The 14,494-nt window shown below is 37.0% G+C and overlaps 1 protein-coding gene across 1 annotated transcript; it reads right to left on the reverse strand.

The window, feature by feature from the left end:
- Positions 1–2,823: 2,823 nt before the first annotated feature.
- LAESUDRAFT_657306 (uncharacterized protein) lies at positions 2,824–3,006 on the reverse strand (the record flags this gene model as incomplete). The annotated part of the gene is made up of 1 exon (XM_040904675.1): positions 2,824–3,006. A coding segment is annotated over one exon (183 nt), but the record flags the coding sequence as incomplete, so codon positions are not given.
- Positions 3,007–14,494: the final 11,488 nt, after the last annotated feature.

Raw genomic sequence — 14,494 nt, forward strand, 5'->3', positions numbered from 1 at the left:
CAGAATGGGGTCAGATGGAAGGAAATGGGTGTGGAAGAAGCCAGGGGAGAGCCTCAGTGATAGATTGGTGGAAGGGACCCAGAAGTTTGGAGGTGGATTCTTGATGATGTGGGGCTGTATGGGCTGGGATGGTGTGGGGTATGCCTGCAAGATTGATGGCAGGATGGATGCAGACCTTTATGTCAGCATTCTGGAGGATGAGCTGCAGAATAGCCTGAAGGATTGGGGCAAAACTGTGGAGGATGTGATGTTTCAGCAAGACAATGACCCCAAGCACACCAGCAAGAAGGTCAAGGATTGGTTCAAAGACCATGATTTCAACACTATGATATGGCCCTCTCAATCCCCAGATCTCAATCCCATAGAGCATCTGTGGGGTCACCTCAAAAGGAAGCTTGCAGAGTATCAGGAGCCACCAAAGGGAATTACTGAGTTGTGGGAAAGGGTGGAGAAGGAATGGGAGGCTATTGGGAAGGAAGTGTGTCAGAATCTGATTGAAAGTATGCCAAGGAGGGTGCATGCAGTGGTGAAGGCAAAGGGAGGCTATATCAAGTACTGAAAGTACAAGTTTTGTAGAACCTGGATATGAGCCACAAAACTGTTGATAAGAGTGACCCTCAAAGATTAGTAAATATCTTAAAATTAAAATAATGGTAAAAATATGATTAAGACTGCATTAGAAAGCCATGATGATACGCTTTCCAATGAGTCTGCATACAATGTAGTTGACCCATTGGTTGAGGAGATATTTACTATACAAGTCAAAGTGAGCAATCTTATCAACAGTTTTGTGGGTCACTGTACTAGAGCATATAAAGTGTTATGTAGTATCCTACAAGATATTTAAGAGTAGCTCCAATTGGCACACCACTCTTTTTCCTCTGTTCTCCGGTCCATTATAATCATAGGCTTGAGTGAGAAACCAGTTTAAAGTAGCATTTATACGCATAATTGAACCTCTGACTCTCTATAGACCTTGCAGCCATTGTCACCTTCTCCTAAATATTGACTAAAGCACACGCTGCTATGGTGATAACTAGTTCCCTACCTGCTCTATGTCACCACTGAGGTCACATTGTCATGACCAATCTTGCTGAACTGCTCAGGTCACTATCACAATCTGCCTGCTTTCTCTATGGCCTGGCATGTGAGCTACTGCAGGAGAGGTTGTCATTCTGCTAGCAGTGCAAAACCTCCTTGATGGAAAGCCATGTGATAATTTAAGATTCTGATTGCTGCTTTGGTACATTTTGCAAGGAGTGCACAGTGCACGAATAGAGAAAGACCATGATGCAATATTGTCAATGGGTTGTGACTCTTGGTGTAGTAAATTGGCCTTGTTCTATGAGCGTGAACAATAGTGGGGCAGGTAAACCCTTGGTGATGATCAATTGGTCAGGCAGGCTGGAGTGGATGACCTCCAGCTACATGATGAATTTGATGACCCTGACATAAGCACACTGTGGGACATTCCTGTCCTCAAGTTTATATGAGGGGGACCCTCCTGCAGTGGTACAGCCTTATAGATGGTGGAAGTGGCAAAGTGATAAATACACATTGGGGCCTGTGATAGGAAGCCAAAGACACAAGAGATCATCTTTGAGAAATGTCACAAAGCTAGCAGAAGAAAAAGTGGAAAAAGTGATGCATTTTGGTCAGTATACAGTCATTGTCGCTGTGATGCCAATGGGACAGCAGAAGAAGAAGAAGCACTAAGAGCAAGCGGCAGATGCTGGAGGAGAAAACTTCAGAAAGTGCATCACAGTGGCTGAATGATGCTGACATGTGGCCCCAATGTCATCAGTGACCATGATGGGCCTTATCGTCTCAATCTATGAATATACTAGATTAGATAGGGGCAAATGCATTGTGAGCTAAGCTTGCCACCTTGAATGAGTATGCCAAGCTTACCAGTTATTGATGCTGTGATGTCTAGGTGATACTCCTTCTTCTCACCTGACTGCCCTGCACCCTTTCTAGTCACAGCTGATGGCTCACACTTGCTGTAATTGGGCTCAGCACCCTCACCTCCTTGTTCATTCATTCAAACCTTCTCTCTGTGACAGCCTTTCTGTATTTGCTCAAATGGCCAGTGGATTGTCGATGATGGTGTCTGGTGATATCATCAACATGCAGTTCCTGTGCTATTTCTCTATTCATGCTGTGCTGTGCATTCTTGTGGATCCAAGATCATAGCGTTGATGTGGAGAAGTGATCATGGCTCTTGAATTTAGTTTTGTACTTCATATATAAGCATGTCATGCTCATTGACTTTAAAGGCATGTCTGTGACCTCTGCAGATGGGTTTGGGAAGAAGGATGCTCCCCTGCCTGGCCATCTTATAGAAGAGATCTTTGCCTCTCATCACTCCTCCTGATCAGCAAGCTTATGCACCATATCACACACTATGGCATCTTCTGTATGCTGATCATCTGAGGGCACCAGAATACATAATAGCCAAACTCAATTTGCAACATATATAGCTCTCATCATCTGTCTGTGGCATCATGGAGGACACTCATGCACTTGGGTAAGAGGGCCATTTCTGGTAGGAATGATTCCTGAGGTCCTGATGTTCTTCATAATGAACTTTAATAAGTTTATCCTGATATTCACCACATTGATTGAGAAAAAACATATTGTTATCCACATTAAAATATCAGTCTCTATGACAGAGATCAAGGATGGTATGATTGTTCGAGAAGCAGCTATATTTAGAGTGACATTATTTTATGGCAAAAAAGACAGTTGAAAGGCAATGGTGTGTAGCAGACTGTGTTTTCATTATTGAAGGTTAGATTAAGCAGAGTTTAGAGTAGATTGCTACAAAGCTAAATCTGCTATGTGCTTTTGCAGGAGAGTATGGTGTGCCATCTTCACAGGGTATTCTGATGTTGAAGCATTATCTGTAACAATTCCATCATTGTACTGTGTCTGACCATTTATGTCAACAATCATTGCAGTAAAATGAAACTCACCAAAGTAAATCATACCACACAAGTGATATGTTATGCCTTGTTCTTCAATGCATATAGCAGAATTCAGCAGAATTTGCTTCTGATTTGTTATAAATGCTCAGAAGTTAGGGACGTTGACCAGTTTTCTTTGCAGCTTTGGCATGCAAAGCGAGTCTCTTTTTAAGCAAAAGGGCTTGCAGCCATTCTGAAATCTTTCTATTTTTTGAAGAACCTAACTCAACAGAGGACTTTCCCCAAAGTGATAAACTGCAGTCCTATAAATAAAGCATGTTCTACATTCACAACTACATTGCAGTGGTGACAATGAAGGTGGATGATAACATTGAAGGATGAGGATTGAAACATAACAAAATACAAGCTGTAAATATCTGCTTCATCTTTTCTAGTGATGGAAAATGCTGCAAAGTCTATAATGTGTAATATATAGAAGAGCTTTACATTATCTGAAACATGGGTGAGGCCATCAGTCACATCCCTAAAGGGCTTTGATACTATCCCTCAGTGAACCTTGGCAGAACTGCAAGATATAAACCTGTGTTGAAATATTTAGGGTGATCTTAGAAGAGCTTTCCATTATCTGAAACTTGGTCAAGGATGCCAGTCAGATCTTTAAAGCACTCTGATATGCTTTGTGGGCATTCAATCATTATATTTAGGCTGTGTCTATCATAACAACAGGTGGTCTAGTGGATAGAATGCTTGGTACTATCTGGGACACCAGCGTCCTGGCAGTCTGAAGTTCAATTCCTGGCCTGTGCAGTTTTATGTGTTTTTAATTTTAAAAAAGCGCAACTTCCATTGTTTTATAAACAACGATAAACTATGACGTGCATGCTGGCACATCTAGCTATGTGCCAGCATGAACATCATAATTTGATGTTATTTGCACATTGTGGCACCTGAATGCATGAGAATTTGAGTGGCTGACATCTTCATACATTCTGTGACCTCAAATCTTCGCTTTTTTGAGCCAAAAAATGGTCCGCATGCAGCTTTGATTGCAGAGCATCAATATGTAACCTATCATGTATTTTTCATATGTTCAAAAGTTGAAAAAAGTCGAAACATGGATCACTATACTGTGGTAATAAACAATCTCAATTGCATCAATAGCTCTTGTCTCAATATGCTTAGAATGAAGGAATTAAAGTAAGTGAAATGCAGTGGAATGTGAAGATCCATTGCTTATTTCTCAAGGAGAGACTATAATGAGTCTGAAAAATGTTAAATCAGTCATTGTTTACGTCACCGTACTGAAATACATAGCAAAATAATGAATACTGTGCTTTGAACCACTTTGAAGCCATTGAATGCCTTGGTTTAGATCGCTTTCAAGCCATTGCATGCAATGATTTGAATGGGTATGAAGCCATCCACCCTTAAGGCATTAACCCTAGCAAATTTTATGCTGTGATTGGCTCTGAATATCTGCACCTGTTTGAATCAGCCGCATCATGCATGTTCAAAGTCCGGTTTGTATGCACATTTCAAAAGATAACAAATCTGAGTAAGAACAAAATGTAACACAGTCACAAAGTTTTGAAGGGAGGGCCCTCTCCTAATCTCAGGACAGGAGCAGAAAATGAAATCACTTTTGAATGGTCCACTCTCCCACGCATTGCTTAAGTGTTCCATAAGAATGAAAAAATGTCACATAGATGCTCTAAGTGCTCAGTGTCACAAAAACTCTCCTTCGTACCTCAGGAATCGTAACATTAAACTGATGTGTCTCAGGACAATAATGGACTGACACACCTTGGGTCAGATGAGTGAGCAGTGCATCATGATATTCTTCAAAGACATTCTCTTGCCCAATCGAAATGCATTTCATCTTCATTTTCCTCACAGTCATTGTACTCTTCTTTATCATCTTAGGCTCCTTTATCCCCGTAATTCTTGTCATCACCCAATAAGTCAGAATGTTTCACACTATCTTCCTGTTCCTTCTCATCATTACATATGTTCAACACTACCCACCTACACATCCCTCCCACTAGCCAAGTTTTTCTTTTCACTGGGTGAAGTAATCAATAAGTTGAGGTGAAAGATAATGAAAATATTGAAGAAAAAGTTCAAATCATTAAGCATCTTCACTATCAATTTGTGATAAAAGTATTTAAAATAATTTCAACATCTTTTATTGTGAAAGATGATGAAAAGATTGAAAGAAGATTGGATGAAATATTAATAATCATTTCTTTAATCATTTGACAATCTTTTAGACAAAACTATGATAAAAAGTTTTAAAATCTTTTTTTTACTTCTTTTTTGATCAAAGATGATAAAAATATTGTGACTATGTCACACCCTTGTTTTCATATACTAAGCTAGTAGTAAGATATGGAGGTTAATACTCAGGATTATATGTTAGCACTATACTAGTATTAAGGTCTGAAGGTTAGTACCATGCTAGTACTATGCTAATATTAAGGTCTGAAGGTCAGTATTATGCTAGTACTAAGTTAGTACTAAGATCTCAATGCTAGTACTATGCTAGCACCATGCTAATACTAAGGCCTAAATGCTAGTACTAAGGTTCAAATGTTAGTACTACATATGCTAGTACTAAGGTCTAAATGCTAGTAATAAGGTTCAAATGTTAGTACTATGCTAGTATTAAGGTCTGAATGCTACTACTAAGGTCTAAATGCTAGTACTAAGGTCTAAAGGCTAGCACTATGGTAACTAAGGTCTGAATGCTAGTGCTACACTAGTACTATGCTAGTACTATGCTAGTACTAAGATCTGAATGCTAGTATTATGCTAGTACTATGCTAGTACTATGCTAGTACTACAGTCTGAAGGTTAGTACTACTAGCATATGCTGGTACTATGCTAGTGCTGGTACTATGCTAGTGCTGGTACTATGCTAGTGCTAAGATGTAGAGATCAATACTATGCTAGTACTAAGGCTTCAAGAGATAGTACTAACATTTGTACCTAAGTATTAACCTTTATATTCCAATATTAGCTTAGTGTAGAATAATAACAATGTGACATGGTCACAATATGTGCATTATCTTTAATGACAAAAGAATGAAAAAAGATTTTGAAACTTTTTATTATAACTTTGTTTTAAAAATTGTAAAATGATGGAAACAATGATTGCTAATATGTCATCCAATCTTTTTCCAATCTTTTCATCATCTTTCACAAGAAAAGATGTTAAAAATATTTTGAATCCTTTTATCACAAATTGACAGTAAAAATGCTGAAAAGATTTGAACTTTTTCTTCAATACCTTTATCATCTTTCACCTTAAATTATTGATTGTTTCACCCAGTGTTTACTAAATGTTAGGCTTCTGCTATTTTTTCATTCTTTGCAAAGTTCTCCTTTGCAGCTTGTGCTCTATTTTCCTCACTGTAGAAAATCTGCTATCAGATATGAGTTTAGTAGAGCGAAGACTGCAACCTATGATATATAGACAGCAGCTTCTTTGCTAGGAAACCCTTTATAATTTTGAAAATTTCATCTTTGGCTCTATCTCATTGAGCCTCATGGCTCACTTTTATCTCTCTGAGCACATAACAGCTCTCCAAACTGATTCTGGCATAGCTATCGTAGATGTCAATCAAAGGTAAACTTATAAGGTGAGGTCACAGTCAAGGTGCAGGTTCATTCCAGTTGAAGCTTGTTGCTCAATATTGACAATTGTATAGATAAGATCCTGGCAAAATACATCATAACTTGGGTAAGAGGGCCACCTCTGGCAGGAACGATTCCTGAGGTCCTGATATTCTTCATAAACCTTCGTGACACTATAAAATATTTGCCATTTTGAGCATATTCAAAGTGGGCTGAGAACTGCTTCACATTATCTGAAACTTGGTTTGCAAATTCTCATACTAATAGATTCTGTAGCCCTCACAATTCTTTACTTTTTAAGCTAAAAGTCAGCTATAAATAAATATAATCACATCCACCATGTGCATTGAGTATGTTGTATAAGTATGTATGCTTTTGATCAAGCCCTGATGCTTTATACAACTCATACTTTGAAACATCGAACATAGCATGGCTAGAACTTGTCCAGCTGAATACATATTCAGATTTGCTATATTATGAACATGTTGACAGATCACTCATGATGTGAGGCTGTATGCCTGTAGGATTTATAACAAGATGAATCTGACCTTTATGTTAGCATTTTGAGAAATGAGCTTCAGAATGGCTGAAAGCAGTACAGCAAAAGTGTGAAGAAGATAAAACTTTCAGGCATAACTTTAAACAGACATGTAGATGGCTTTAAAAGAATACTCTCAAGACTATGGTATGGTCAGATCAATTGTCAAATCTTAATTTCATATATCATATTTGAAGTTGTCTCAAAAAACACATTAGCAAGATATGAGAATTGTAAAAGCAATTGAAAAAGAAATGAGAGGGTATTGACAAGTTTGTGCATCAGAGTTTGATTAAAAGTGTACATAAATGACAAAGCATTGATCAACCAAGTGCTATGGTTTTTAGGATTGGAGGCTTTGAATTGTTAGTGACAAAAGTGTGTAAATAAGTGGGCCTAATAGAACTGCATATACCTTCAAAACAAAGCCTTGATTATCAGATACTCATTTGAAAGCTGAAAGGAATGGCTTTCTAGTCCTATATTATTTGTGAGTTTAGCAGCAGCCAATCTGAAGATAGAAGGGCAACAGTGAAAATCAAGGTGGCTGAAAACTTAATTGCAACAATTATTGGTTAAACAAGGAATAAAAAGTGTCATAACTTCAGAAAATGCTAAATGGTACATTACTCATATGATAGTATACTGTTGGCCAGATTAGATACAGCAGAAAATGATGAAATGCAAATGTTTGAAGTGTTTTGAAAGCATTCAATTGATTTGATGAATATTGACCACAGATACAGCACTCTGATTGGCCATAAATATTTGCAGTTATTTTGATCAGCCACCTGTCAGATTCACACTCCAATTAAAACCCAGTGCTCTATGTGTGCTAGCCAAAATAACATTTTCTGGACTAAAAGCATGATATTTTGAGGTCACAGAGCCTCAGAAAGAAGGTTTTTCAATTTTGAAGGAATGGGATTGAGATTAGCTCAAAGTATAGTGTGAACAATGCCAAGCCATGATGATGTTTGTCATTCGTGCAACTAGCTAAATGCACGAACAGCAAAAGTCATAATTTGGTCTTATTTGTGTCTTTTAGCAACTTAAAGTGTGGGAGTTTGGATGGCTGACATCCTGTAGCCTCAAATCTTCGCTTTTTTGAGCCGGAAAATATCTTGCATAATGTTCTCATTGCAGGGCATGAAGATGCAGTGTACTGTGTATTATCCATGTGGTCAAACATTATAAAAAGTCGAAATATGGATCAGAATGTCCAACAGTTTACCATGGTGGCTGAAGACTCAGATTGTCTCACCTATTCTGCTTGTATGTATGAAATGAAGAAATATCATACAAAGTGAAGCATCAGCATGCAGTATACTCTATAATGCATGTTTAGGTATCAAAGTGTCAATAATGTCTAAGCCTGCTAAGGTTTTACAGTTCAGCCACAGCAGCACTGAGTGTTATTGTAGAAATGCATTGTTGAAGCTGTGCATAGATCATTTATATACTTCAGGATGTTGTATAAGGCCTTTACTCATTATTTCTCTTCTTCTGTGCATGAACAGCAAGGCACAGATCAGATATCCTGACTGCTGAAAACATGCTGGTGGCCCTTGACTCACACCAGATGATGAGAATCATTTGACAGTGAACCCCATTCTTTGAGATGATAATAACTGCTCATATGGTTGGTAGCTCATCTTTACCTGAAAAATGCAGTGCATTGGTTTTGATGAAAATTTTGAGCACAGGATGATCTCGATGGCCACCAAATCACATGTATTGTTCACCTGCATCTCATTTAGCACTACATAATCTTTGATGTGCACAGCACTACTACCTTGGACTCCAATGTTGAAGATGTGAAAGCATGACAGCATTCTTCTCTGAAGAGAGTAGCATAGAAGATGGCACCCACATTCAAGCATGTCTAAGTCTACTTCAAATCTCACATGCAATGTGAATGATAACAAGTATAAATTTGAAAACTGTATATGATCTGGGTACAAGATGATTGGTACACTATTCAAGGAGAAACTAACTGCAGCAGATGTCATCATCATCGACAGTTTCTCTAATAAGGTGTTCAAGCTCAGTTGCTCATTTGCATGATGAAGAAATGATGGTGCTGTGAGCACAGATGTGTGTTCCAGTTTTATTTGCTGAGCAGCTCACTTGTCGTGTTCTGTTTTAGTTTCACTTCATCTAATGTCACAGTCAAACACAAGGTCTCCTTGCTTTCTTTGCGGGTGATACCAGCAAGATTGAGCTCAAATTGTGTAATCAAATCAACATAAAAATTGCTGATTGGAGGAAGGAAGGGAAAGCTGAGATTATTCTTGAAGTAAGCATTGTATCTGGCTACAAATGATTGGTTCTATCAACAGTCAATCTTGTTCTGCAGGTATTATTCATTGATGGAGTGCACATGATTGACATCGAATGTTTTTCATTTCTTAATAGAGCACTGAAAAATGAGCTCTCTCTGTCGATGATAATGGCTTCGACTTGGGTAAGAGGGCCATTTCTGGCAGAAATGATTTCTGAGGTTCTGATATTCTTCATAAACCTTGGTGATACTTTAAAATATCTTCCATTTTGAGCTGTGTCAAAATATTCACAGTGGGCTCAGAACTGCTTTTCATTATCTGAAACTTGGTTGGGCCATCAATCAGGTCCCTATGCCTCTCTGACCCCCTTTGTGAGCATTCAATTCACCCCTTCAGAATGTCATGAACCTTGGTGATACTTCAACATATCTGCCATTTTGAGCTGTATCAAAATATTCAGAGTGATCTCAGAACTGCTTTTCATCATTCGAAACTTAGTTGAAAACATCACTCAGGTCACTAAGCTTCCCTGATTTCCTTGCTCAGCATTCAACCACACCCCCAGAATGTCATGAACCTTGGTGATACTTTAAAAATATCTGTCATTTTGAGCTGTGTCAAAATATTCAGAGTGACCTCAGAAAAGCTTTCTGTTATCTGAAACTTGATTGGGGTCATCATTCAGATCCTTAAGCTCCTCTGACTCCCTTCCTGAGCATTCAATCTATACCCCGAGAATATCATGAATGTTGATGAAACTTCAAAATATCTGCCATTTTGAGCTGTGTCAAAATATTCAGAGTGGCCTCTGAAAAGCTTTTCATTATCTGAAACTTGATTTGCAAATTCTGAGTGACCAACAAAGTTATAGATTCTTTAGCCCTCACAATTATTCACTTTTTTAAGCTAGAAGTCAGCTATAAATAAATATAATCACACTCACCATGTACATTGAGTATGTTGTATAGTATATATATCACACCCTGATGCTCTATACAAGTCATACTTTGAAACATCAAACATGGCATGGCTAGAACTTGTCTGGCTGAATACATATTCAGATTTACTATATTATGAACATGTTGACACATCACTCATGATGTGAGGCTATATACTTGTAGAATTGATAACAAGATGAGTCTGACCTTTATGTTAGCATTTTGTGAAATGAGCTTCAGAATGGCTGAAAGCATTACAGCAAAAGTGTGAGGAAGATAATACGTTCAAGCATAACTTTAAACAGACATGAAGATGGCTTAAGAAGAATACTTGGGTAAGAGGGCCATTTCTGGCAGGAACGATTCCTGAGGTCCTGAGATTTACTAGTACTTTTATAAGTTTGTTATGATATTTGTTGAAGCTACATGCAGCTGCTGTTGAAGAGAAGAATGATGATGTTCAGATGGACATGCTTGTTACCTCTAGGCCAATAACAGGTTCATGCTGATCACAAACTTAGAATGCAGATAACCATCACTTTTATACAATTATCATTATATAATCATTTTTAACTTTAATAATTTTTATCATCACTCTTATACTCCCATGACTACAATTATCTTCAACAACATTGTTTATAACTTTAACAATTTTTATCATTACTTTATTTCAATTATTTTTAGAAAATTCATTTTATGCTTGAAATTATTTATACAATATTAATTGTTATCATTACTTTATTTGAGTTATTGTTTCAATAGCAAGTTTGCACGATCAATCTTATACAACTCTGACTATAGTTATATTTTACAACAGTTGTTTTTACAACTCTAATAATTTTTATCATCACTTTCATACTACTATGATTACAATCATCTTCAACAACATTTTTTTTAAAAACTTTAACAACTTTTATCTTTACTTCATTTAAATTATTTTTACAATATTATTTCTAACACTCACTTTATTTACATTATTTTTTAATAGCAAGTTTGTACCATAACTCTTATACAACTATGATTATGATCATCTTTGACAACAGAAAAGTTTTAAAAAGCTTCAACACTTTTTATCATCACTATCATACTTTTCTTGACTACAATCATTTTCAACAATATTTTTATCTCATTTTTAACAATAGTTGTTTTTACAACTTTAACAATTTTTATCATCACCTTATTTGAATTATTTTAAATCTTGAAACCTTTTATCTTTACTTTTTCAACAGCAACTTTTTACATTGCTCTTATACAACCATGAGTACATAATCATCTTTAATACCAGTGGTTTTAGCAACTTCAACAATTTTTATCATCACTTTATTTGAATCATTTTTATAACACTGCAAACTTTTTATGTTCATGTTTTCAACAGTAAGTTTTATCATTAGTGTTATACAACTATGACTATATTATTATCTTTAACAACAGTTGCTTGCACAATTTTAACAATTTTTATCATCACTTGATTGGAATTATTTTTACAATTTTTAAAAACTTTTATCATCACTTTTTCAACAGCAAATGTTTACCATCACTGTTATTCAACCATGATTATAATTACCTTTAACAACAGAAAAGTTTTAAAAGAACTCCAACACTTTTTATCATGACTCACATATTACGATGACTATTATGTTGAAGACAATAGTCAACTGACTACATCATTTATGTCCTTTGACTTCCAGCATGTTAATCTGAATGCAGCACAAAATGACTGTAGAGCAGTACAGTTGAGGATGTCTAAGCTCAGATGACTGAAAGCTTATGGGCACAGCAGAATAATGATCTCTGTAAGCTACTTGCAATCAATGGTTGAAGGTATCCAGCAGCTGAAAATGTTCCTCAAGCCTGTTCAAAAGCTTGCTGACTCCAAATGTCAATGCTGTCACTGGAAGATGGACGATGACACTTCCTTGGCTGTCATTTTTGCCAGACAGTAGATAAGGAGAATAAAGATTTGTTAGCAGTCTCATATATGTATGAAAGAGGTGAAGTATGAGGCAGCAGCATTAAGGCTTGATATTTTGGCCTAGGTCTTATTGTTGATCCAATGGATCAGTTCTTCCATGACTCAACTCCAGCACCATCATCTATAATTAGCACTGATTTTCTCATCTGACTCTGATTCAATTGACCCCTTCATTGTCGATGCAGCATGCATCAATCACTCTCTCAAAAGTGATAAGTGATAGAAATGCTACACCTGGGCCTTCGAGATCCCTCACCATTCATATTCCAAGATCATTCGTTCGAGATCACTCACCATTCGTATTTCAAGGTGATCAGCCAATGAGAGAAAGCTAATGATCCCACTGTCTCCCTCTGTCTATATGCAGAAAACATTTATCAATGAACCAGTTCCTCCATGACCCATCCATGCCAATGCATCCCTCATGCAGTGATACTGGCAAGCCACACAGTTAGATTCTGGCTCGATGAGGAAGCACCTGATCAGCCAGTCACTGGTCTATCCAGATCTCAAACTGTTGCTACATTGAAGGGATCACCTCCAAAGAAGAGACAGGTCCTCAAGTTTGATGGTGTGGTTATTTATTGCCAGGGCAGAACTCACTATTGACCTGCCACAGCCTCAAAGATGCTATGTTCCAGGTCCCTATTTTGATGAGGTGGCCGTTGTATGGTTTGTACAGATACAAGGTGAGAGAAGGTAAACATAACATATGTGACACTATGTTACTGCTTCTGTGATACTTTGCCCAACTGTTGGCTATGCTTAACACTAGTTTCACTGCTGCTGACATTGAAAACCTCACACATGCCATTGAATCATTAAATGATTGTTTATGAGTTAATAATCTAAAAATGGTTAAAGTTATAAAAACAATTGTTGTTAAAGATTATTGTATAATAATGATTGTATACAAGTGATGGTACAAACTTGCTATCACTGGGTGAAACAATCAATAATTTGAGGTGAAAGATGGTAAAGAGATTGTAAAAAAGTTTAAATCTTTTCAGCATCTTTACTGTCAATTTGTGATAAAAGGATTCAGAATATTATAAACATCTTTTATTGTTAAAGATGATAAAAAGATTGAAAAAAGATTGGATAACATATTAGCAATCATTTTTTCAACCATTTGGCAATCTTTTAGACAAAGTTATGATAAAAAGTTTTAAAGTCCTTTTTCATTCTTTTCTTATCAAAGATAATGAACACATTGTGACCATGTCACATCATTATCATTCTACACTAAGCCAATATTCGAATATAAAGGTTAATACTTAGCTCCAAATGTTAGTGCTATCTATTGAAGCCTTAGCACTAGCATAGTCACGATGTCTACATCTTAGCACTAGCTTAGCACTAGCATAGTACTAGCATAGTACTAACCTTCAGAGTGTAGTACTAGCTTGATACTATCATAGTACTAGCATTTATACCTTAGTACTAACCTTTAAACCTTAGTACTAGCATAGTACCAGCATTCAGATTTTAGTACTAGCTTGATACTAGCATAGTACTAATCTCCAGACCTTAGTGCTAGTATTTAGACCTTAGTACTAGCATAGTACTAGCATTTAGACCTTAGTACTAGTATTTAGACCTTAGTACTAGCATAGTACTAGCATTTAGACCTTAGTACTAGTATTTAGACCTTAGTACTAGCATAGTACTAGCATTCAGATCTTAGTACTAACCTTCAAACCTTAGTACTATTTGCAGGGCCTTAGTACTATATGAGGGGCACCAGCAGACAAAATTATGAGAGCTTAAGAATGATTCGTTTGTGCTTTCATGTTGAGTGGCATACACTTTGGTGTCTGATGTAAGCAGCTTATGCACTACAGTTAGAACTTGTGTTTATAATGTGCACTTATGCTCCAGCTGCACCACCATAAATACATTCCTTCATCTCCTCTCAGACCCCACCATACAAGTTCTCAGGTGTTTGACATGATGGACCAGACAGCAGAATAACAGCAGCTGTGGAACGTGCACATCGAGGAGCAGCATCACTCATTTGTGTGTGAAGGGTGCTCTCTACCTGTGTTCCTAACAAGGTGTATGCTGTGGTAATGTTAGCAATCAGAGCAATACTGATTCATTCGATGAAGCAGGATACATGGCCGACGAAATGGAGATAGTGGCACGATGAAAGTGGCAGTCATTTGAGGGCCAGCGTGACTCATGTGACAGAT

The sequence above is a fragment of the Laetiporus sulphureus genome, assembly GCF_001632365.1.
Source record: "Laetiporus sulphureus 93-53 unplaced genomic scaffold LAESUscaffold_30, whole genome shotgun sequence".
Classification (NCBI taxonomy): Eukaryota; Fungi; Basidiomycota; class Agaricomycetes; order Polyporales; family Laetiporaceae; genus Laetiporus; species Laetiporus sulphureus.